At 39.0% G+C, this 26,449-nt stretch overlaps 1 protein-coding gene across 1 annotated transcript in view; it reads right to left on the reverse strand.

Moving 5' to 3' along the window:
• Positions 1 to 19,201: 19,201 nt before the first annotated feature.
• GLI2 (GLI family zinc finger 2) overlaps positions 19,202 to 26,449 on the reverse strand; it is a 260,165-nt gene continuing 252,917 nt past the window's right edge. The window contains exons 13-14 of the mRNA XM_026707931.2: positions 24,060 to 24,396; positions 19,202 to 21,666 (exon numbers count right to left, since the gene is read on the reverse strand). Of these exons, the coding sequence (XP_026563716.1) occupies positions 19,313 to 21,666; positions 24,060 to 24,396 (2,691 nt within the window). The 3' untranslated portion in view covers positions 19,202 to 19,312. The remainder of the gene's footprint in view (positions 21,667 to 24,059; positions 24,397 to 26,449) is intronic.

A 26,449-nucleotide genomic window follows, 5' to 3' on the forward strand; every position in this document is an offset into this window, starting at 1 on the left:
ATATGAGCGATTAAATGATTTGATTAAAAAGCATTCCTTTCTGTGCCCCTCCCCCCTCATCCTCTGGAAGCCATTATATGATTAAAGTTAATCTGGAGCTAGATTCAAGCAAGGAAACCATTTAAACTAAGTCTGTGAATCCAACTGAGCACATCTTAACCAGCCATGTGTTTTGAACTGCCAACCCTTCTGCTTTTTGTTTCCCATTCCCATGGCGGGAGGCAAATTGGGAGCTGATTAATGAGCCACTGTGAGTTTCCATATATAGACGGTGAATTGTGTGCAGCTTGGCAGCATTCAGGACCTGGATGCCTGACCTAAGTGTCCTTATTTGGAACTGTTTCCTTGAAGTAAATAGAGGTTCTAAAGGAATATTAAAGACATTAGAAGACAGATTTCTTCCAATCGGTCTACATACTGGAACTAATAAACACTCTTGACTTTCTAAATTTGGCAACTTAGAGGCAGCGTAAGGTAGTCCTGGTTTATGTACTCCAGAGTCAAAATGGTCAAATTGGCATTTGCCCACATCTGTTTCATCCACTCTGCGCCCCGGCAGTCCATGTTATTCATGTTTTCTAATGGGCATCTTGCATTATCATTATGCCCAATAGTGCTTTATTGTATTAGTTACAGTTAATTTAAATGTTACCGAAGCATTGAAAACAGATTGCAGATGTTTTCAAACAGATGTTATCTTAATGTTAAAACAAAATCATGAATATTTATAGGGCATTATTGTCTGGGCTGAATTAGTTGGCTTAAATAGTAATGTAGGTATTTAACTTTATTAAGTGGAAATTCTCCAGATAAGGTGAATAAAAGCACCCTCTCTCTCTAGATCATTAGAGGAATTTTGTGCTAATACTTCTACTCCATCTGCTATTCCTTGTGGTCTGTTAAAATATGTGAGTTTGAATTCTACATACCTCTTTCACCTGAGGGTGGGAGATTTCCTCATCCTAAATTCATCAGTTGTTGTCACTTATCGTCCCAAAGCAGAGAAATAGTTCTGAGTAACCAGAGTCCAAGAAAATCTGTCTTGGGTTTCCTCCTGTCACTCCATATTTCATTATAGAAAAGTATTTCAAGAGTTGGTTGGCAAGCTCTCATACAGTTTTACGTGTCTTTTCTGTTTCCAACAAGTTACAGATACAGATAATCAGAGTTGGAAGGGACCTTGTAGGTCATCTAGTCCAACCCCCCACCCAAGCGGGAGACCCTGAGAAATGGTAGTCCAATCACTTCTTGAAAGTCTCAACTGATGGCGCTCCCACAACTTCTGAGGGCAAGCTGTTCCATTGGTTGATTGTTCTCACCATCAGAAAGTTTCTCCTTCTTTCCAGGTTAAATCTCTCCTTGTTCAGTTTCCATCCATTATTCCTTGCCTGGCCTACAGGTGCTTTAGAAAATAGATTGACCCCTTCCTCCCTGTGGCAGCCCCTCAAATATTGGAAGACTGCTATCATGTCTCCCCGGTCCTTCTCTTTACTAGACTAGCCAAGCCCAGTTCCTGCAACCATTCACTGTATGTTTTAGCGTCCAGTCTCCTAATCATCCTGGTTGCTCTTCTCTGTACTTTTTCTAGAGTCTCAACATCTTTTTTGTAATGTGGTGAACAAAACTGGATGCAGTACTCTAGGTGTGGTCTTACTAAGAATTTATAGAGTGGTATTAGTACTTCCCTTGATCTTGATTGTATCCCTCTGTTAATACAATTTAGGATTGCATTAACTTTTTTTGGCTGCTGCTGCACACTGCTGGCTCATATTTAGTTGGTTGTCCACTAAGACTCCAAGATCCCTCTCACAGTTACTGCTATCGAGCCTGGTTTCACCCAGTCTATATGTGTACCTTTGGTTTTTCTTGCCTATGTGTAGGACTTTACTTTTCTCTACATTGAATTTCATTTTGTTAGATATGGCCCAGTGTTCTAGTCTGTCAAGATCCAACACCCATGATCCATTCTTGGGTGTTAGCTATTCTGCCAGCTTAGTATCATCTGCAAATTTGGTAAGTTCCCCTTCCATCCCCTCATCTAAGTTGTTAATGAAGATATTGAAGAGTACTGGGCTAAGACGGAACCTTGTGGCACCCCACTGCTTACTTCCCTCCATGTAGACTTAGACCCTTTAAGGACTACTTGTTGAGTACGGTTTGCCAGCCAGTTGCGAGTGGTGGTGCTATCTAATCCACCTTTTTCTAGCTTACTAAGAAGTAGGTTGTGGTCTACTTTGTCAAATGCCTTGCTGAAATCTAAATATATTATGCCCACAGTATTTTGCTGGTCTACTAATTTAGTCACTGTGTTGAAGAATGAAATAAAATTGGTTTGGCATGATGTGTTTTTAACAAACCCGTGCTGACTGCTAATTATTATTTTACTTGTTTCTAGATGTTGGCAGATCTGTTTTTTTATTATCTTTTCCAGTATCTTCCTGGGTCTGTTTTTTTTTCCTTTTTTGAAGATGGGAACCACATCAGCTCTTTTCCAGTCCTCTGGTAGTTCTCCTTTGCTCCAGGAGTTTTGAAAGATATGGTGCAGTGGTTCTGAGATGACCTCTGCCAGCTGTTTTAAAACTCTGGGATGTAATCCATCATGCCCCGGTGATTTGTTTTCATCAAGATCAGACAGGTGTTTTCTTGCTATTCTTTTGCTTATTTTAACTTTTATTTCTGGTCTGTCTTTTACCATTATGTTTTTGGTGGGTTGAGTTTCTTTTTGCGTGAAGATGGATGCAAAAAATGAGTTAAGCAGTTCTGCTTTCTCTCTGTTGCCTGTTACTTCCTTGCCATCTTCTCTCTTTAGTGGACCGACTGTTTCCTTGATTTTTTTCTTGTTAAGTTGATCCTTCTTTTCTCCCATGGCTTTCCAGCAATGGGTAAATGTAGGGAACTTTCCTTTCTTAAATGAATTATTTTTGGATATTATTATTTAGACCAATTATTGCCACCAAAGCTTGGAACAGAAGGCAATTACAAAATCTCCAATGTTTCAGTAAACAAAATTGGCACGACAGGTGGCTAACTAAAACCTCAACTTTTACATTCAGTCCAGGATTGCATCTGCAACAATTTGGATAATTTGAGTTTTAGAACCAGTCAGACCATATAGAAACAGTGAGATAGTTTGGCAGCAAGGTACAGTGGCAGTGAATATATGGCCCTTGCATTTTTGCCCAGGTGCAGAGTCTTGCAAATGATCCCAAGTGATCATAGCTATGGACTAAAGCCACCGCTGGGCTGCCAGACAAGAGCCCTTCATGTACCATGGAGACTGCTCCAGCACAGATAGCAATATGTTCATAAGTGTTCTTGGAAAGGGAATAGATCAGGTTTGTATGAGGATGTCATTACTATTATTATTATAAACTTTTATTCATTAAACATGAAACTCAGTCAACTGAACATTTGAAAATGTATCACAAATATCATTGACTGGCGCTAATGGTTGATACGGGTTGCTGTCAGCATCCTAGGTATCAACCAAGTACCTTCTTAAAATGTACGATGTTCTGAGTAGTGCCGCTTTTTTGCAGTTCCACTGGTGTTATTGCAGGAAGGTGTAATTTCCTGATGTATTTTATAAAATTCTTTAATTTTATAAAAGTTTAATTTTAATAAAAACTCTAAAATTATATTTTATAACATTACTATTACTGCTACTATTGCTACTATTACTACTACTCAGGGGTGGGATTCAAATTTTTTAACAACCAGTTCTGTGGGCATGGCTAGGTGGGCATGGCCATGTGACTGGGTGGGCGTGGCTTCTTTTTTTGCAGCGTTGCTCCCCCATTTTTTTGCTTCCTGGGTCTCAGGGAAGCCTCCGGGGGGGCATTTTTGCTCCCAGATGGCTTCCCGGGGACCCAGGAAAGCAAAAAATGGAGCCAGGGGGCACTTAGCTCCCCCACATGCTCCATTTTTTGACTTCTGGGCCTCAGGGAAGCCTCCTAGAGGGGCATTTTTGCTCCCAGGAAGCTTCCCTGAGGCCCAGGAAGGCAAAAAATGGAGCATGGGGGGGCACAACTCCCCCCTGCCCCCTGTACCTCCCCCACCCCTTTTTACCTCCTGGGCCTCAGGGAAGCTTCTTGGGCAAAGCAGTAAGACAGCAAGGGGGATCCCGGCACAGCTGATCATTGGGGCAGCTGATCATAGGGAGGGGAAAAAAAAAAAGAAATACCTGAAGGAATGACTGGGTGGGGGAGAACGCAGTCAGCAATGTTGGGCATGTGAGCAATGTCCTGCATGCACAATAAGGACTGACTGGGGGGGGGAGGGGAGGGCCGTGCAGAGAGGGGCAGGGCCAGCCAGGGGCACATTTTGCTGTTTCTCCGAACTGCGCAGAATCATAACAACCAGTTCTATAGAACAGGTCCAAACTGGTAGAATCCCACCCCTGCTACTACTACTATTGATCATTTAATTTTAATTTTTAATTTTATTTTAATTGTCATTTTTAAAAAGTTTTCAACTTTTGTTATATTGTTAGCTGTGTTCGTGAGATTAGCAGCAGAGAATCCAATGAACAAACAAACAAATAAAACATTACTTATAAAGCGACACTACCTATCAAAGGAATGATTTTAAAATTTTCTTAGTAACCCATGGTGACATTGGAAAACTTTTTAATTAAAAAAGGGCCTTCTTTGTTCTCTTTCATCACGGCATAAGAAAAATCTAATAGGATTTTTCCATGAGATGTTCTGCTTCTCTTACAGAAGATGCAAATCTTAATAACATCTGGGATCCATTTTTAAATCCACAATTCTGCAACATGTTGAACCAAAATCCAGACAAAATCAGCCCAGCCACCCTGTCATGTCTTATTGATCTTCCCATATCCTTTAACAGCCAGCATTTACTAATAAACTGCAATATGTAGCTCTTGCAGTTTAGAGTTACATACCCATAACTAAATAACTTTGTAATCAGTGACAGGCCATTTTCAGTCAATGCCTTAAGACTGCTTTGTCTTTGAAGAACAAAAAATGGGGCTTATTGAGACAGGCTGTGACTGGAATTAACAAAAGGTCCTGGTATTCTGACAAGGAAGAAAGTTACTAAGAGACTGCCAATACCATTTGCCAACACTGGTGGAGCTGGCTCCATTGCCAATACTACCTGGTCTGACCTGGAGAAAACCAGAGGACTGCGAGCTATCCGCAAACAAATTAATGGTATACATTTTATTCTGACATCTAATGCTAGCTGGATGATTGAAGCCTAGATCTGGAAAGCCAGCTTTTTAGTTACATTGCGTGGCACTTTGTTAGATTCAGAAGCTAAGTGGAGTCAGGGCAGATGAATACTCAGATAGGAGACCACCATGGTGGGATTCAATTTTTTTTACTACTGGTTCTGTGGGCGTGGCTTGGTAGGCATGGCAGGGGAAGGATACTGCAAAATCTCCATTTCCACCCCATTCCAGGGGAAGGATATTGAAAAATCTCCATTCCCACACAGCTTCATACTGATAGGCCTAGAAGCCTGCTTTTGCCAGAAACCCCATTCCTGGGGGAAGGTTACTGCAAAATCCCCATTCCCTCCCCACCCTACTAACCTACTTTCCAGCTCCATTCTCCTGTTCAGGGCAACACAAGAAGACCCAGCTGATCAGCTGGGACTTGGGAGGCAGAGAATAGATGGGGGGTGGGGCCAGTCAGAGGTGGCATTTGCCGGTTCTCCGAACTACTCAAAATTTCTGTTACTGATCCTCCAGAACTGGTCAGAACCTGCTGAATACCCACCTCTGGAGACACCAGGGGATCACTAGACTGTAGGCTATATTGGAAAATCAAGAATCATTCCCAGATCATCCCATCCCATTATGGCAGGAACAAGCCACATCCATTCTGTCACCAAGAAAGCTACACAAAGGATGTAAAACTCAGCCTGAAGGAGATTTTGCATTTCCTTATACAGATGTTTAGATTTGCAAGCTTAAAAACCTGGCAGTTCTCTACCAGGCACAAGTAGGAGGCACTTTTGTTTTATGCTTCCCCCCACTTCCCCCACTCATAGTGTAACCTCAGGTTTTTCCTAACACAGGCAACTCTCGGTTTCATACCGATAGGCCAAGAAGCCTGCTTTTGCCAGAAACTCCATGCTGCAACAGCACAAAAGCCACACTAAAGCTTGAACCTCCATTTCCCTTTGGCATGGTTTTTCAAAAGCTCCCATTGTCTCAGATTGTCCCTCTCCCCTCCTCGTTTCATGTCTCATCAGATACTGCAGATCATAATAAGAGTAATGCAGCCTGAACCCCAGATTCCAGGAATTCCTGGCTAACCATGCATAATCAAATTGAAATGAAGCTCTAAGAACTCTGACACATAGGAACCTTTTTAAGGGACCCGAGCAGATTTGAAACCTTAACCTGTCATGGGTTTAAGGAGATGAAAGGTCAGCAAAACAGGTCATTAGGTGGGGGTTGGTGGGTTGTTGGTTTTTTTGGGCAGTATCTGGAGAATTAGAGTGAAAGAACCAATTAGAAGGAAAGAGTGTCACACGGAGATTGTGTTGCAGTCTTTTTCTTTTTTCTTTTTCTTTTTTTTAAAAGCAAATCCATCTTTTAGTTATACAGTGTGTCCACTGGGTATATATATCTTGTGTGAATATTGACATTTGTATACATTTCTTACTGAATTTACATTCATATTACAACCTATTCATTATTATATATCATAATAACAATATCATTTAATGTCTTACTTTATTTTCCAACCATTTATAAAATAAATCCCAAATCCTATAATACTTCATTTCTTCTTGTTCTCTGATTGCCAGCGTTAACCTACTCATTTCTGCACATTCCAGTATTTTCTTAATCACCTCCTCCTCCATTGGAACCTTTTCATTTTTCCAATTTTGAGCAAATACAATTCTAGCTGCTGTTAGCATATGTATAATTAAATATGTTATTCCTTTACTATAGTTCTTGGGTAAAATCCTTTTTCTTTTTTTCTTTCGTTAAATTTCAGAAATATTACAGTGAACATATTCCCACCCACCCCAAAAAAATCTTAACAGTTTGTACTATTCTACGTAAACTGCGTCCCACCATTTCCTTCGCAGCTATTCATTTATGATGTCTAGCAGAATAAGTTTTTCTTCCAGATCACATTCATTCTGAATGTTTCACAGTAAAGCTTGGTTCTTCCATTATCATAATTTACTGTAGTGTAATGTGTAACTAACATACTTATGAATTTCTAATTTCACACATATCCACGGCAGTCTGAGATGACACCAATTCATATCTTCTGATCCAGTGTTAGCTCTTTTGTTCGTAATAAAACCTACCCTTTCATTTCTATGCACATATTCATCAGTTTCATTTACATGATCAGTTCACCTTCATCCAGACCTATTGCAATGAAACATTTAATAGCTCTCCAACTTTGGAGGTTGTATTATATTTATAATAATTCAGCAATGATACATAATAATGTAACAATATTATGTTGTTAACAATGCTTTGGAGCAAATGTCCGTTTGGATATCCATCTCAAATAACAGACAAGTCCACTGGATCTGAAACAGGCGAGGCAGTTCAGTTTCTGTGAATTTTACAATGTTGAAAACTCTTTTACAGCATTTATGCAAAGTGATTTAATAACACAATTTATACTGATTATAGAGCAACGTAATTATACAAATAATGCAAAATACAGCTATTGTAATGAGACTGGGAAAACAAATGGCCCAGCTGTGAAAACTGAAGAAAAATAACAGCATCCCTTTGAATAAGCGAAAATAACTATCCTTCTGTGCCAAATTTATCACCAACTAAAAATATTTAGAGGTTATTTCTTGGCCTGCTAAATTACTAAATTATTTGTATACCATACTCTGTGCAGGCTTCCATTTTACTTAGTTTGATGCAGATTTAGAATGATTTGCAAATTAATTTTGTCTTCTTGTATATTGAGGGTGGGCACAACTTACTGAATTTATAATAAATGCAATTAGAGAAATGAATGAGCTATCAGGATTTTTAAAGTATGATCCATCGGTATTGGCCTAACTTGTAATCCTGGTTATTATGAATAACAAAGAACTTTGGCTATATGGAATGCAATTTCCCTTGCACTTTTTCTCATTATTTTATGACATATGTGTTAATATTAAATTACAATGCCTTAATTTTCAAATCAGAGCTTAATTTCTAAGTAAAAGTAAATTGCTTCAGCAGAAGTAGGTCTTGGTTTGTGTGTTGTATGTGTTTCTTGCATCCTATTGCTTTTTAGGTTTGACATATTTCTCCAAATTTGTGCTCTATTCTATATAGACCTCCACTATCAAGTATCTCTGATCCTACATTCTACAAGCAGCTTTAAAAGGATATGAAGCTTTTTAGTATTATATGTTTTTCAGAACTTGGTAATTTTTATGAATCTGATAACGGTTTGAAATGTGGAATGCTCACACACTGCTAAAACAAAATAAATTTCTATCAGGTTAGTGTTTCAATGAAAACTTGTTTAGGAATGTCTAAGATCCTTAAGATAACAGCCAGAAAAGTCAGAATTTTCAGAAACATTGGTATTCAGAAACACCTTGAAAACTTTATTTTCTAAGATTTGTACAGGGCTTCAAAAGAAGGAAGCACAGATCCTCCTTAGCCATGGCTTCTTGGCTTCATCCTAAAACGGATTCACAAAGAGCTAGAACTACGATGCAATGTATTTCCCCTCCTGAATAGAAAGAAGGATATTTACCGTATTCAATTTGATTCCTTCTTTACTGGAATTGTAGTTTTGACACTTTGGCTCACCAATAAAATCTCTCTGACCCGAAGTTGACTTTTGATTAGACTATTAAATAGGAACAACACTCACCACACAACCATTCTCCACCTCACAAATTACATCGAATTTATCTCTAAACTATTTAAAAACTTCCACCTTGTTTGACTAAGTCTCCCATAAATTATTTGTACTTATACAAAGCCATTAAAAGGTTTGGCTACAATATTCAACATTCCAGTTGATCTTCAGTGAGGGGAATACTAAGTCAAACTCTGTAATGGGATGTTATTATATCGGTATATTTTAGATAGATAGATAGATAGATAGATAGATAGATAGATAGATATGATGGATAGATAGAAAGATGACAGATACATGATAGATAAATAGATGATATATATTTTATTTTATTTATTTGATTTGTCAATTGTTTACAAGATAATAGGTATAAGTATAAACATGAGTATGAATACAGGAAATAGGTACAGAAAAATGGGGAAAATAGGGCAGGGATGGTAGGCATGATGTTGTGCTTATGCACACCCCTTACAGACCTCTTAGGAATGGGGTAAGGTCAATAGTGGTTAGTTTGAGGTTAAAGGAGTGGGGGGTTAAAGGATGAAACAACAGAGTCAGGTAGTGCATTCCAGGCATTGACCACTCTGTTGCTGAAGTTGTACTTTCTGCAATCAAGTTTGAAGCGGTTTACACTGAGTTTGTATCTATTATGTGCTCTTGTATTGTTGTGATTGAAGCTGAAGTTGTCATTGGCCGGTAGGACATTGGAGCAGATAATTTTGTGTGCTATGCTTAAGTCTAACCATAGGTGGCGTAGTTCAAGGTTGTCCAAGCCCCAAATCTCAAGCCTAGTGATATAGGGTATTCTGTTGCGAGCAGAGGAATGTAATACTCTTCTCATAAAATACTTCTGGACTCGCTCAATTGTATTAATGTCTGATGTACAATGCAGATTCCAGACAGATGAGCTGTTTTCAAGTATTAGTCTAGCAAAGGTTTTGTATGCCCTAGTTAGAAATTCTATATTTCCGGAGGAGAAGCTTTGTAAGGTTAGATTTACAACTCTTAATGCCTTTTTGGCAAAGCTGTTACAGTGAGCGCTGGCACTTAGGTCATTAGATATGAGTACTCCAAGGTCCTTGACAGAGTGAGGTTCATCAATGAGGTCATATCCACCTAGCTTGTATTTGGTGTACTGTTTTTTTTTTACCTATGTGTAGGACAGAGCATTTGTTGGTCGAGATTTGGAGTTGCCAATTTTTTGACCATTTAGACACATAAGCAAGGTCACTTGAATTGTTGAATAGTTTTACATCATATAGATATAGATAATTATATAGATATAATTCTATCTATATCTATCTATTTAAAATATCTGCTGCAAACTCCATGTAACATCAGGATGCGTATACAGCCAATTAAGGGCATCACCCCAACTATAACTGACTTAAAGGATTACATGGTCACAAAAAGGGAGTTTTAGATAGATAATAGATAGACATAGATAGATAACATTTAAAATAATTATTGCACAGTCTTCCACATCCAACTTACAGCCTTCCAAATGGGTTGGATTAAAACTCTCATAACCCCAAGTGGCATTTCTTGAATTGCACTATGGAAATTGTAATTTCAACTATTAGATCACCAGTTTGGCAAACTTTAGAGGGGGTTTATAAAAAAAAAAGTAAAGTCCTCTGAAATTCAAGAATTATTTACATATAGATACAAATTGAGCCCTCCATGAAAATTTATAGCATTAACACTTAAATTCCTGCTCCCTGATTGCTATAAGCTTTCATTCAGGAGTCTCTAGATATCAACAAAATCACTTTCTGCTATGACTATTTTCTCTCTTTCTTTCTCCCTCGCCTCTTCCCCCTTTCTTTTATCCATCCATCCATCCATCCATCCATCCATCCATCCATCCATCCATCTCCTACCTAACAAGAGAGTAAAATGTGCATCTTCCTGTTGCCTCTGTACCATGGTGAACCATCCTTGTTATCATAAAACACATAGTTATGCTGGCTATCAACTCATTTTACCACATCTTAAGAGGGGTTATTCTAGGGTAGCTCAATTCAGAATTAGCAAATGAACAGGAATTCACTTCTGAAAGCTGTAATTGATTGATCAAAAGCATGGACTTTCTTTTACCAACTGCTCCATGGTTGATGCAAAATTTGGAGCATTATTTTTTCAACCTTTGTAACATTAGCTTTGAATGTGATGCTCCAGGTCTTGTCTCTGCCCCATGAGCATTGTTTTTGTTCCAAGCCCAAGTTGTGTTTATATTATTTGCTAGATATTTGGCGATTCTATTGCTCTTCAGAACTGCTTATTGGTGAAAATAGGAAGGTACAGAAGTCAGGTTTGCACTGATTGAGGAATACAATTTGGAAAAGTTCCAGGCTGCAATTCAGCCAAGCTACATATGTGAGTCTACACAGTTTTTCCTTCCTGTTATATGGAAAAGACATTTATTAATATAATTTATTTCGGGAAGAGGCAACAGCACTGACCTTTGAGTGGTGGAGGATACATTCTCTGCAGAAAGAAGGGCCAGATCTGAAAACAGTTAAAAATTGTGGGTGGGTGAAGAGAAAAACTAGTTATAAAAAAATGAAGCATAAACTTTTCATGTCTGGTAGTTATACTTAAAAGGGTCTCAAAATGTTTGCCTTTTATAAAATATTTGAAAACCCTAAAATATTTTAACAGTAAAAAAATATGTGGGTTAGGAAATGAGCCAGCAGCACTTAAGGGCAGCTCTTCTGGCTTGTTCACAATAAAGGTTGGGTGCTGACTCCTGCCTGTTCTATCTGATTTAATCAATATCCTGCCTTTTCAGTTGAGACAGGACCATGTCCTATAAATTGCACAGACTTTGCATCTGTTTTTTTCCTTAAGATCCCAAAATAGATTTATTTATATTTACCCAGCTATGCTTCTGGTCAGGTTTCCTGGTGTGCAGTGGATACCCTAGAGCCATGATGGTGAACCTATGGCTCGCATGCCAGAAGTGGCAGGCAGAGCCATCTCAGCCGGTATGTGAGCCGTCGCCCAAAAGAGCCGTCGCCCACTGCGCATATGTGCACGCCTCCCGCCAGCCAGCTGATTGTTGGATATCCACCACGCATGTGGGGAGGATGCGCAGAGGCATGTGGCATGCATGGGGGTCACACACACATGCGCAGGGGGTGGGGGGCTTGCATGTGCATTGCATTATGGGTGCGGACATGTGCACGCACTTTTGGCACACGACGACAAAAAGGTTAGCCATCACTGTCCTAGAGCATGTGGCTGCCTAGCTTTTCAACTTATAGCACCTCAGAATAAAATTTAACAGGCCTAGTTTTCTGGCAGTGGGAGCTTGAGAAGAACTATTAAATAAAATGGAATTATTACTTCTAATGCTGAGCAATGCTGGTATGTGTTTCATGTTCAGCCCCTCATTTTTATTATAACCATCACATTTATCTGCTCTTTAACTGACTGAAGTTCAGATCAGTGTCACTCTCTGGCAGGGTGCTTCTGATGTCATATGCTGCAAAAAAGAGAGACATGGACATAAATGGATAATGAATAATGTGAATGAAGATAGAGGCGGTAGGCCTTTGGCACTAAACTTTTTGTAAAGCTGGCATTGGCTGGTGGATTTGAAGATTTTGAATCACTTTCAAAGGTGGAGAGTAGCACCACTCTAGAAAGCATTATTCTGTCTCCTAGTGAATTTCCTCCTGTAATATTTCCGCCATACCTGTGGAAGAAAGCATGGAGAACCTCTTATAATATTCTCCCTCAGTCATGGTCCACAGTCATCATGCATGCTTAACTGAACCAGCAAGGGATTGATGTAATTTAGGATCCCCAACAATTGGTCAATTATCCCTCTCTGGGGCTTAAATGTTCTCACATCAGAGTATATATTAAGTCCATGTAGCCACTCGCACTGGGGGATTGCCTAAATATAGTACGCTGTGCTATTTTACATATTTAGTGTTCTAAGAAAAAGAGCTGGAAAGGAGAAAAATTTGTAAAGAAAGTCAATTTGCTCTAGTAGTTAAGGTACCAGGCTAGAAACCAGGAGACTGGGAGTTCTAGTCCCACCTTAGGCATCAATGCCCAGTGGGTGACTTTGGATCAGTCCCTCTTTCTCAGCCCAACTCACCTCACAGGATTGTTGTCATGGGAAAAATAGGAGGAGGAAGGAGTATTAGGTATGTTTGCCACTTTGAGTTATTTATAAAAATAATCAAACCTGGATAAACAAATATAAATTTAAAAAGGACAAGAAAATCAAGATGGCAATTGCAACCATTCACCTGAAGCCCCACATTGCTTGCACATACAAAGGGAAACGATTTTGATGTTGTCTTTGTGGCCACCATTTTGTCACAAAAAGCTTTAAAGCCATCTGCTGGAAGCAACAGCCAAGGAGGACCAGCATCTTCATGCTCAGCTTCTGAACTTGTGAGAGGCAGTTTGTAGACTGACCTCTGTCTAATCTAGCAGGGTTCTTCCCATGTTTATAAATATGGGAAGATATATATGTATACAATAACACATACCTCAGTTTGAATGGAAAAGGTGATATCCTCAGAACAGCTTTGAAAACTGTTCCATTGCCCCAAAAAGGCAAACATGCAGTTTTACAAGTAAACTAAGTAACTCCTGTTGGAGTTCCACATGCAAGTATAATCTAACAAGTTCAAGATCAGCCCTCTATTTATGAACTTCACTTTGGTCTTGTTTGTTTTGTTACTTTTACAGCAACATATTTAAACGGGTAGTTTGCAGATTTTACTTGAAACATAAATTCTGCAGGAAGAAATTATACTTAGAGAAGACAAGTTTGTTTTCTTCAGCTGTTTTATTTACACATTAAATAGCTGTCAGCAAAAGGATCTGCATGGCCATAAATTGTCATCCATGCAATTTACTGGAGAATGTTTTGTGGATTTATAAGATAGCCAGGTGTAGTTCTGTTTCTCAGGAACAAGGTTCCTTGAAGTAGAAAGAGAGACTATTAGGCTAAGAGTGACATGCCTTTTTTCTTCTATGACCACGTCACCAAATTTGTGTTTTACAATTAAGTGGATGAGGACAGAATCAATACCGAAGCCGAATCAGTTACTTTTTGGAGTTATCCTTTGATTATTAGCTCCTTAACACCAGTGTTTATTAAAAGTCATTACTTCTTTCCACAAGTCAAATCTAAAATATGCTTTAGTGGCCCACTTCGTGAAGATCCCACAGGTAGAGCATCCATTCCAAGGCACTGAAAGGATCAAATCACATACAATGGCAAAAAAATCTTGCATCCCTAATAAATAGAATAGGCAATGCATGGCTGGATTCACCATGAGTTTTTACAAGCAGTTCCTTTCCCAATCCTTGGGAAGTTTTTCCCCCCAGTGATCTCTTAAGCTGAGAAAAGGGCAATAAAACAATAAAAAACCAAAAACAAATCCTGTTTGCTTTAGCATGGTCAGGCCCATGTTACCATCAGTTTCAGACCAAACTTAGCACCAGAGTCTATTTGCAATACTATTTTTGTGTGTCCTCAAAGGAGCATTGCAATGCTCCTTGTCTCTAGTTGCATTATGCTGACAGAGAAGTGAATGTGAAGCAGATGCAAAGACTAAGACTATTTTAAGCCTATCCTCAAAGAAGACTGTTTCCAATATGTCGGATGCAAAATAAGGTTGTATTTTTACAATGGCCTCATGAATTAATGTTGTAGTTACATTAGCAACTTTTAGGCATGGAACAATCTTATGTTGCTCTTCCTGATCAAGATAACTCAACATGGAGTAAAATAAAGTTTGCTTGCATAGACTTTAATTATAACAGGATTTACTCTAGAAGGATTTCTCACACAATATGGAGGAATAAATAAATAAACTTCAAATGTATATCCAACCCAAGGTCTGTAAAATAATGTATGGACTGGGAGAGAGGACTTATAAGGATGGGCAAAATGTATCAGTCATCAGGCAGAGTTTTTGTCCCCTCTGATAATACTAAGATACACAGGAATGGATCCCCATTTTGTCCATTACTCCAGATTTCTCTGAATAAGGAGTTGTAGGCAATAGCAGCATCCTAGTGAGATGCTTGTTTGATGATGATGATGATGATTGGCAATTGGCAACTGAATGGGCCAGGTCTCTCCACATCTTCCGATCTTGCACTAGTTCTTTGAGTTGCAAAGAATTGTAAATTATGTGTCAAATTCATGCTATAATTGTATAGAATAACAGCTCAAACATAAGCAAGATTCTATAGTGGATTGCATGTCAAAAGTTTAACTTTTAATGTTTATGGTTTCAACATATGAAAATGTTGTTTCATTATTGATATTGTTTTAATTGCTGATTGGGACCTGCCCAGTATTTGATTTCAAATGGGTGGCTGTATAAATGTTTAAAAGAGATAAATGCTTACAAAATGTAAATAAACTTCAAATGTATATCCAACCCAAGGTCTGTAAAATAATGTATAGACTGGGAGAGAGGACTTATAAGGATGGGCAAAATGTATCAGTCATCAGGCAGATGATAATGATATAGAGTTTTATTTTGTGCCTCTCTCTTATGACACATCCTGAACAATAATGAATAAAAACAGAAATTATGAAAAAAATTATTTTTAATGTACAAAACATTTATATACAGTTTTAGCATATGACTGCCATCCGTACGATGTAGAAAACAGATAAAAAGCTCCTGGAGATATAAAGGCAGAACAATTCAGCTACAGTACTCTTATTAATAATGAATGCCTTCTATACAGAATATATACAGAGCCAGGGTTTTTTTTTTTTTGTTATAATACTATTACAGAAAATAAAGGGAGACCACCATGGACAAGTTGAAGAAAACAATGGACAAACTGTTTGTGTTTGCATTTGTTAATGCTTTTCAAGGTTCATATCAGTACACATTCCTGCAACCAGGCATCCTGATGGCTTGTGGGAGGTCCAATATCTTCTTAGCTCTTTGAAACTTTGTGCTATTCTTATTCTGTATCAAGACAATTCTAAGTGATGAGGATGGGGAGGGGGGGTGTCACACAACCAAATCATGTGTGTAATGCTACACAAATATCACTTGAGCATGGTCCTATGAACAGATCTGAAAGGTCCACATTAGTAGGCTGATAGCAACACTGTCATCCTACTGAAAGAACAATTCATTTAAAAAAAAATCACTTTCCTGTCTTGCCTTTAGATGTTCAATATTCAGATGTCTTGAGAAGAACTACTGTAGTTATTATCTCTCCCTTTCTCCTTCTTTTAAGTCTTCCATTGTCCATTATGAATGGGGGGAAACAAAGAAACAATACATTTTTGGAATACTAAATTGGTTTTCTTGAGACACCCAAACAAACATATTCTGCAGGGTAACCTTTAACAAGATGAAAGACCAAACCAAATAGATTTTTCTTGATGATACTGAAAAATGTACAGATAAAGGAAAGGATAATTAATAAGAAATGGGTATGGAAATGTACTATCCAGAAAATTTTGCCACCACAAACTCTGCTGTGAGAAGTTCCCTTTTCTATGGCGTTAAACATCAGACATAGGAAAACCTGTGAGACAGTAATCCATCACCTGCTGATACATAGCTATTGATTAAATTGAGAACCAGTTCATATATTGGCATTTCTTGATGTAAACATGGCTATTCAAAACTTCCATGCTTTTTATGGAGGGAGAAGTGTGATTGGCTTGACTTTATGTCCATATGCTTGTATGCAGCCAGAAAGGTCCACATTCAAGTCATCCTAATCAGACTTAATCTTGGCAATGTTTGCCGGACAGTGTATTTCCAAGGTAGAGGCTACAAGGTAGATCAATGGCACTGCAAATGGATCAGATTCTGATACAGAATACTGATAGGCAAAAAAAAATGAGCAAAGACACTCTTGGGGGCCCTGTTTCTTTAAAGAACTGGGTTTATATCTCCTTTCTTTTTAAAACAAGTTCAAAAATAAATAATGAAATAAGTCACTTTAATCAAATGTATAAATGTATAAAGTGGGGAATTCATAATATACCATCCTTTTACAGCTATGCTTTTATAATTCTGCTGAACCATAAAACCCATAGAGCTAACTCTAATGTCACACAAGACAATTGGATTTTATTTTTCTTTTGTCTGCTCTGCTCCTCTTTTTGGTGTGCTCTCAAACCCGTTTTAGATAAACTTCAATCATCTGAAGCAGATTTGGAAAAGCAGAAGCTGTATAGGAGAGAGCAAACTTTGTTTTATCAGCAGTTGACCCAGAAATGTTGTCTAGATAGATATCGGTGTATGTTGATAGGTAGTGCCTGTGATTTGGGCTTGAATACCTTAACTCAAATCTAGTGAGCCCCATTATAAAAATGCAAACCTTGGTACCCCAAGGTTTTTTACATTTGATATTCACTCTACCCTGTATTGCAATTGGCAGCTGCCTAATTTCATGTTCCACTTTTTTCACCAGCTTTTCCTGGTTGGAATCTCTGCCCTTAATGATTGTCTGATCTCATAATTTTCTCTTTCCAAATAATGTTTTCCAAATTTCTATTAGATAAATGCATAAACACCCCCATTGGTTTGCATGAATTAATTAGTGCAATTATGCAGTGCAAGTACTTCTGGATAACACGCAGTTTTGGCAACAGCTGCTTACTGACACCCAAAATTATCTTAAGAGAGATGGGACAGTAGGCATGGATGTACTATTTCTTCTTACTGGAGGGGTTAGGTATATAAATAGTATGTTAGCTAAATACATGGCAACTGGATGGCAACTTAGATGCCATAATACTGACTATAAATTTGCCATTCTTGTAATAGCACAAGAATATTCATTTTTATGAGCTTAAGTTGATGAGCATGTAGCACTGAACCATTCTACTAATCTATCATGTTATCTTGAAAGTTTGGCTCTTCAAGGGCCTCCCCATTTCATCTGAGCACAATGGCAAAGACACAGAAGACCCTTCTGAAAGACGGTTGTTGAATCTCCTTGTTTTCTCCATGCTTAGGCAATATGGGAAGGTCTTCAAAGCAGTTATGCTAAGCTTTCATGAGATTATGCCACTTAGAGTTCTAACAATGGGTTTGAAGAGGCGCCTGGCATTATTTATTAATTTCATGCTTAAATTATTTTCTTTCTGGGCTATCCCTCTTTTCCAAGGAACTCCGAACGGCTTTAAAATTTCACAATAATGACATCACAACTGGTCAAGCAAACAGAAGATCATTTTTACCAAAGCCAGTTGGCCACCTCCAAAGTGACATATCAGTCAGAGCTAACCCATGCAGTGTGTAATTAAACAGTTTTATAGAACACCTAACTGGGAGGGATGAACAAATTTCATGACATAAAAACATTCACATTTCTGCTGCATCATTTTTATGTCATTTAACAAACTCCAGCACTATGATTTTTGTATGAGCAATTCCAAAGTGAAGTCCATAGAAACTCAGAGTGATCTGTGTTTCACACCGTGCATGGTAGAGATTTTTCCCCCTACAATATCTTTAAATTAGTTTGTTTTTCAAACTTCCACTTCATTCTCCATGATGGCCTCTGATTAGAAAAAGCAACCAAACCAAAGCCCAATAGTTTCTCACATTTCCCCATCAACATGTCTCTCTCAAATGTCCTTTTAGCCACACGGTGTTGCCTGACATAAATGCACCTTTATTTTATATATGCTTCTGGCAATATACACTTTATTTGACATTATTGGACAACAGATGCCTAGAAGTCTCAACTGCTAATGCACAGTAAGGCACTTTGCCTCAAAGTTGATTCTCAGCTAAGCTGCAAGATACAAAGAGCGATACTGGCTGTAATAATGAAGTTGTGTGTGTGTGTGTCTGTGCATGCATGCACAACTGGTCATAAGCAAAGCATGAAGCATTTATAGTATGGCTTTGCATATGCTTAAATTTATAACTCTCGCTAGGGAGGACAAGGCATTACATATTTGCAGCTATAGGTAAGGGAAAGCCAAAAGGAGATTGCAAAAAGTAAAGCTTCATTTTAAACAGTGATTATTTTAACACATGGCTTTTGAATGTCTCACAACTGGCAAAGTGCCATTTAATTTTGAGGTTGATGGTTTGAAGAAACGTTAACCCGTTGCAAGCTAACAAGGGAAGGGAGGGTGGCAATGGCAGTCAGGTTTTTGAAAGGATTCTCAATGTATCTACCTTTTATAACTGGCGACACATTTCAGAAGCACTTTAAGAAGAAGGGTGGCATCTTTCAGCACTCCAAAAACAAGCACCAAAGTAATCCTAGAAGTGCATCCTTTCAGTGCTTTTTTTAAACATAGTTTATGCATGTTTGTACAAAGATATTTTTTCTTACTTGGAATTCCCTTAATATGTTTTAATACTTGTAAAAGTCTACTCTATGGAAACTTTTTTTCCTTCTCCTTTTTTTTTTTTTAAAGAAAAGCACATTCATAACATTGCCCAGCACATAATCTCTGGATATGTCTTAGAGGTACATTTGTGCTTTATGCATTAAGATATCATGTTAAGAAATTTGCTCTCTTCTGCCAGGGTGGTCAGCATAGAATTCATGTCCCCTATTGCCATGTTACTAATTCCAGCTGGTATAGCTGGCAGTGTCAGAGAATTTCGGGGAGTTGTAAGGCGAGAAGAGTTCTGAGAGAGATTCTGCAGGATGCTAGGGCTCAAGGTTCCTGACATCAGACTTGAATGGTCGCCATCATCCATGATAGCATCAAAATCTATCTGAGGAGATTCCAGACCCTGAGAATCCACTGTGCTAGAAACTTGATTAGTACCAGGGGAAGGCATGGTGGCTGGTTTGGTGTTCAGCGCACATTGTTGTCTGGCATTGTAATCTGTTTGGTTATTGACATTCCCATTTTGTTCATACATATGTATTTGACCATAATAGTGCATCAAATGGCCTTCTCTCATACTACTGTTAAATTGTGGTTGCAACGATCCTACACCAGTTGTTCTCTTGGGGGAAGAGTGTGCCCTTTGCTGCCCTGAACTTACATCATTTGTTAGGTGAGAAATTCTCACGTATCCCAACTGCTGCCCAGCACGGACTTCTTGGTGCTTGTTTCCTGGATTAGGATTAGGTGGAGGGTGAGGTTGTACCATTGAGGAAGCGAAACTCTGTCCAACGGTACTGATTGTATTCTGTTGTGGCTCAAAGTTGGGTTGATTTGAGGTTATTAATGCAGAAGGCTGGTGGAAATCCTCTTGTGTCATGGAGAAGTTCATATGGCTTGACTGAGATGGAAAGCTCTGCTGATACCCCGGTTCCTGCATGTCTTGACTGTGCATTACATATTCTCTGCCATTGCTAACTATTGAAATGGGATTAGCCACGTTATCTAATTGCTGAGAATGAACGTGGAATGCAGGCTTCATGGTCATGTTATTACAGGAAGGAGAAAGTTGGGTGACATCACCACCCCCCATCGTATTTGGACTTAGCATTTGATGATGAACTTGGTTGAACACTTCATGGGAGTTCAGGTTTAAGTTGTTAACAGAACCTGGATTCACCTGTTGCTGCTTTAAGTGCATGCAATTGAGCCTTTGTCCATCCATGCCTGCGTTTTTCTGCACAAACTGCTGCAGATTCCCATTCATGTTGTTTTGGCCTGCCTGCAACTGCTGTTGGTTGAAGTTCTGATACTGACCAAAGTTTTGCTTCTGATGGAATACAGCTAGGTTCCGCTGAGGGAACTGCTGTTTTGCTTGAGAGGAGGGTACATCAACAGTTCCTGAGCTAACTTCATTCCACTGGACTGGCATGTTATTTTTATGCAAATTAGAGTTAGCTCCATAGTTTATTTGGCATCCACCACCAACAGAGTTTGCATGGTTCATACTCAGATCTGGAACAGCCATTCTACGCTGGTTTAATGCGTTGTTATTTTGCACTTTTGCGTTTACTTGGAAGTTTTGCATTTCACTGCCATACCCTGTAGAAGAGTTCTCCGTGGCAACCCCATTGTTTTGGGATTTGATGTATTGTACCACATCATCAGGCAGGACAATATCGTCATCTCCCACAGAACTATCTGTCTCACCAGGCATTGCTTCCATGGCAATATTTTCACTAATACTTGGGGGTCGTGGGGAGTACACATGCCTAGCAAGGCTCCTGTCTGCATGTGGAAAGACTGGAAGGTTGAATTGTCTTCTGTCTGCATGAGGATGAAGAAGATTCATGCTGTTGGTGCTATTGAAAGTATGGATTCTAGGAAGGGAACCTGGGTCCCCAGCAGGTCTCCTTACTGGATCACTTGCCCGTCTTGCACTAGGCACTTCATGAGAGAATGCAGGCGATGTCCCATACGCATAAGCATTGCTGTCACTACAACGCCTTGGCCCTGGAGGGAGACGAAATGAAGGCAAAGCAGGCTCTGAACCATCAAGGAGAGAGATTTTATTCCTCAGGGTCATTCTTTCCATGTTAGGTAGTGGTGTAGGTGGTGGGCCTCCTGTGGCAGCAGCATACTTAGCTTTCAGCCTGTACTGCTGAGCGGGTGTGAGATTCAGGAGACCAGAGAACCCATTACATTGACTGGCATCACTTGACCTGCGAGAGGCATCTGTGGAAATAGGATCATAGGAGTCAGCAGAGCTGGTGTTGTTAGGGCGATTTCCAAATTGAGAAGCTTCACTGGAACGGCGGCTGGAGAAGTAAGGGGATATTCCTGATGATCTGCGGCTGACTGTGTAGGCAGAGCTGATAGTACTGGTTGAGCTGTCACGGCGTTCAGCTAGTTGGTTTAGCATGGTAATTTCACTGATGGACAGCTCAGTTCTCCTTGGGTTAGGCAGCATTGTAGAGGCGCTACACATATTGTCCAGCAGACAACCTGAAAGAAAAAGAGAGAGAAAGAGAGAGAGTAAGAGCATTGCTCAGTGATTAAAAAGAACGGGATCCCATTATTGTACTTGGATACAAACAATATGATCACCGTCATGTTGAATACTTATCCAGCTCACACATATAGATAAAGCAGGTTAGAAAATGGAAAGTGGTCTGGAAGAGCCATTGTTGTCTTCCACACCACTTCCAACAAAATTGGGCAAAGAAAACTATTGTTTGTTCACATTGTCTCTTACAATTTATGTAGACTGCTTTTATTTAGTATCCTGTGACTATTACTGAGTGTTGCATCTTATGATTTATGATGATTGTATTTTATGATCATGATTTATCACTTGTTGCTTGTGTGTACACGGAGAGCTTATCCACTGGAGACAAATTCCTTGTGTGTCCAACCACACTTGGCCAATAAAGAATTCCATTCTATTCCATTCCATTCCATTCCATTCTGTTCTGTTCCATTCCGTTTCGTTCCATTCCATTCCATTCTCATACAGCACAAAACACAGAAGATCAGGAAAGACAGCAATGACAATCAGTAATAGAACTGACTGCTTTGGATTAATTGAATTAACAAAGGAACAGTTTCAGTTATAATATTTTTAGAAAGAGAGTGCCAGAATTAAAAAAAAAGTTATGGACACATGAGGTTGTTTGAACTGGTACAATTGATTAACCATGAAGACCATGAATATGAGGCATATAGGAAAAGGCATTTAATTTATTTGCTGAAATTATGGTATTATTCGTCTACACCTCTTATGACCATACTACTCCAGTGAGCTGCTATTTTGGTGCCTGTAAATATAGGGCACAAACAAAGAATGCCCCAATTAAAAAAAAAATCTATGCCATCTTTATGTCTTTTTAATTTTCCATCTGAATCTAAGAGTGATGGACTGAGATCAGAAAATATTTGTTCAAGATGGCAGGGTAAGACTGAGAAGATGAAACTTTGTAAGGCAGGCTTCATTCTGCCCTTGCTGACCTAGAAAACTTCTACTGTGTTTCCCCCAAAATAAGCACCCGGCCTTATTTTCAGGGGATGTCTTACCTGCTTTCCTTAGGACCACCACAGCCAGGCCTCCCATGCCCTGACATCTGTCGTGCCGCTGCCCGACTGCTTCTGAGGCTGCTTGCAGCCATATGCTGTGTGGCTTGTTGTGCAGGTGGTGCTGCTGGCGGCAGGAGCTGCGTGGCACGTTGAACCATTGCACTCCATCTTGTACAACCAGATGGTGGACGGGGCTTAACTAGGGTTTATTTTTGGGGTAGGGCTTATATTAGGCAGAGGCGTGAACATCAGGCTAGGGCTTGTTTTGGGGGTAAGCTGTATTTTCGGGGAATCATGGTATATTAGTCATATATATTACTGTGCAAGTAGTCTTCAATTTATGACAATAATGGAGCCTGGAATTTCTGTTGCAAGTCAAAATGGTCATAAGTCAAGGCACCCGCATAACAAGGTCTGATTTGATGACTTTTTTGTGGCAGTCATTAAATGAATGCCATAGTTAAGTGAATCCATGTATGTTTATAGGTATTTTTTTTGCCAGACACCATATAAAAAAGGGCAGGTATCACAGTCACATGATCATGGAACACTGCAACTGGCTCTTAAGGTGAACTGTTTGTCAAAAGCCCGAAATGCAGTCATGTGACTCTGCACCAGGTCATAAAAAGTTTTTTGGGGGGAGAGGGGGGGTGTCATAACTTCACTAAGCAACACAATCACTAAGCAAAAAGTTGTTAAGTGAGGACTACCTGTACATATTTTGAATGGGTTAACTGGGCTAACTTGAATTGATATTTTTTTTGCTTTATAAGTGTTAGGAATTTTATTGTACATAAATTAGACAGCCCAAAAATGTACATCTGTTCTAATCATAATTTTATATTTCAAAACTGGCTACCATCCCAATATCCTTGTTCCTTTTCTGCAAGTCAAGAAACCTTCAAGCGTAATGCAAGATGTTATCTCTTTCAAGGTTGAGACATCACAAGAGATGCTGGTGCACACCCCCATTTTCTGTTTCAAGTATGAACCTGCACATCACTTTTCAAGAGGGCAGAAAAGCTTGGACTATTGAACATTGGAATAGAATATCTATTTTGTCTAGGTAAAATTTGGAGTGCGTGCTCTTTCAAGTTGGCGTATACTCTTGAGTTTCTGTCTCATGCCCTGGTGGACATTACAGTTCAGAAACACCCAAAAGCAAGACGGCAATGTGATACAGGAGCAGAGACAAGGGAAAGGGCGTTCATGCGCCTATTTCACTCATAGGTTTGAATCCCAGAGGAGCGTCCAAAACAGTTTTAAGCAGAGAAAAGATATTCAGAAACATTGTTGGATAGATATCAAATAGTTGGTTGACTTACCGTTGCCTGGGATGGGAGGCAGTTTGCTGTTTTTGACTTGTGGTGCTGGATTTGCCCATGAGCAAGAATCCTTCACTGTCCTGAGTTTCTCTTTCTTGAGCTGCTCAAGGCGTTGCATTGCTGTCATGTTTTTCCTTAGTTGAAGACCAACAGTTGAGTTGCCAGATGAAACTGTCGAGTCCACAACAGGAGTATTATCCTCCAACACAGTCAGGTCCCCCAGACTTCCCCCACTGTGCATGTTCATTTCCACTCCACTGTCATTGTTGTTGATGCTCCCAAGGGGTGATGGTTCACTGCTGCATGATGATTGGCCACCAGGACTGGACTGATACATCTTAAAGAAGCAAAGAAAAACACCACCTATTGAAGACATTCCAAGATTTTTTCCCCTAGTGTTCTTAGATAGCTCTATAAACTAAGGCTGTATTCAGAGTGGCTTCAGTTCATAATCCACTGAAAAATTAACACAAACAAGACAACCAAATGAATTCCTAGGAAATATACTATTCTGCTAAACATTTGGAATGTTCTGACATCCTTTGATTACATATCTTGGCACATGTTTGTTTTTCATTTTTTTTTCTGACTTCTTTGTATTCTTCTCTGCCTCATTTTCCCATATGATATTTAATCTGATTGGCTGCGATGACCCAGATGATTGAGTTGTTCTTCCACAACATCATCACAAAATATATTGAACTGGGATGTGTTGACAAAATCCCATGAATTAATACCCCCTTAAGTTAAACTGCAGTGTGGATAAATGAAAATAAGGGGGAAAATAGCATTGAGGAAATTGAAATATTTCTGGTCTCTATCTGAACATGTCAGAAATTAGCTATAAATTCTAGATGCTTTCAGGGCCCAAGAAAATAAATCTTACTGGGAAGGGGTAGGGGGAGGACTTTCTTAACTAAACCATATAAGTTTTTTAAAAAAAAGAAGCGATTTAACTGATTAAAGAATTTTCCTGCAGACAAAGAAGAAAAAAAATCAGAAAGCTTTACAGTGCTTATTGGGGCATACTATCTTCAGAGTTATGTTGTTTATCCTAGAAAGTTTTAATTTTTCTTTCTGAAAGTTCAGATTGTGTTCTTAAAACCTTGTTTTGATCTCAGGCCTGAGATTAGTGTATTTGTGTGTGTGTGTGTGTGTGTGTGTGAGAGAGAGAGAGAGAGAGATTGTTTTGTATTGATCTGTGTTTAAGACTGTTTTAGTCTGGGCTGTCCGTGTGGTTTTATTTTTTTTTAATACAGTTTTTGGCCCTATATATAAGCTGCCCAAATTCCACTGGAGTTTGGCGGCTATAGCAAATTTGAATAAACAAAAATATTTTGACTTAAGCTTAGGTATCGTATTAAATATTCTCAGATTTAAATTAGCATGAGAGGGAGAACTGTAGAAAAATTTAAGTCTACCCTTCAGTGCTGAAATTTGGTGAATTAAGAGTATGCAAGTCCATTGCAATTTTAATTTAAGCCAGATCTGTTCTTTAGGTAAACAAATCCTCATTACCTGATAAGCCAATGTGCCTATTATTGCCGGCAAGTGTGATGGCACTGTAGTGTGGATACAGGATTTTCCATCAGATAAGCCACTGAAATGATTTACTTAATTTTTATGACTTCTTAAAGCAGTGGTATGTAAACAGCAGGGAGCTAAAAGCCAAAGAGGCGGATTTTCTTTTTTCTTTCTTTTTGTTAGCAAAGAATTATATGTGCTCTCTCAAGAAAAGTTAAGCTCTTGATGCCACTGTCAGATAAACCTGGAACCTGAGTAGATTTCCCCTTCTACAATGTGCCTGTTTATCTGTGGCAGAATCAAACCTGAAATGCTTTAGGCACCATATATGCCTTTTGCTTCAAAGGCGAGCAGCATGCTTGGCTGACACAGTCTTTATAAGCAGATAAGGGCATGATTTGCAGGCTTGGGTTTGGGTTTTTTATTAGGAATTACATTTCACATTAAGTAATTTATCTGCAGTAAAAGTTAAATGTCCTGTGTTGGCTCCCTCAAAGGAAGGCTGTTTCGTTTTCTTTTGCTGTCTGACCCATGGCATTGTGATTTATGATTGCTGGCCTTCTATGGCTATAGACTGGGAATGCTAGGTAACCCCTGAGTTGAATTGACTTTTCTCTTTTTTTAGCACAATATTTGTTCCTGAGGACTAAACAGCCAGTTCTGTCTACTATGCTTTATTTATCAAAGTGGATTTTCTTATGAACAAAGATTATTTGTAAATGGACAGGAAAAAGGTAAAATGTTCTAGCAAGAGGATGCTGGCAATGTAATTCATAACCAAAGAGACCCAATGCTATACAGAATCAGCATATTGCTCCCAACAATCTGGGTCCTCAGTTTACTGACCTCGGAAGGATGGAAGGCTG

This window comes from Pseudonaja textilis, chromosome 1, assembly GCF_049901715.1.
Source record: "Pseudonaja textilis isolate UNSWEBS1 chromosome 1, rPseTex1.2, whole genome shotgun sequence".
Taxonomy (NCBI): Eukaryota; Metazoa; Chordata; class Lepidosauria; order Squamata; family Elapidae; genus Pseudonaja; species Pseudonaja textilis.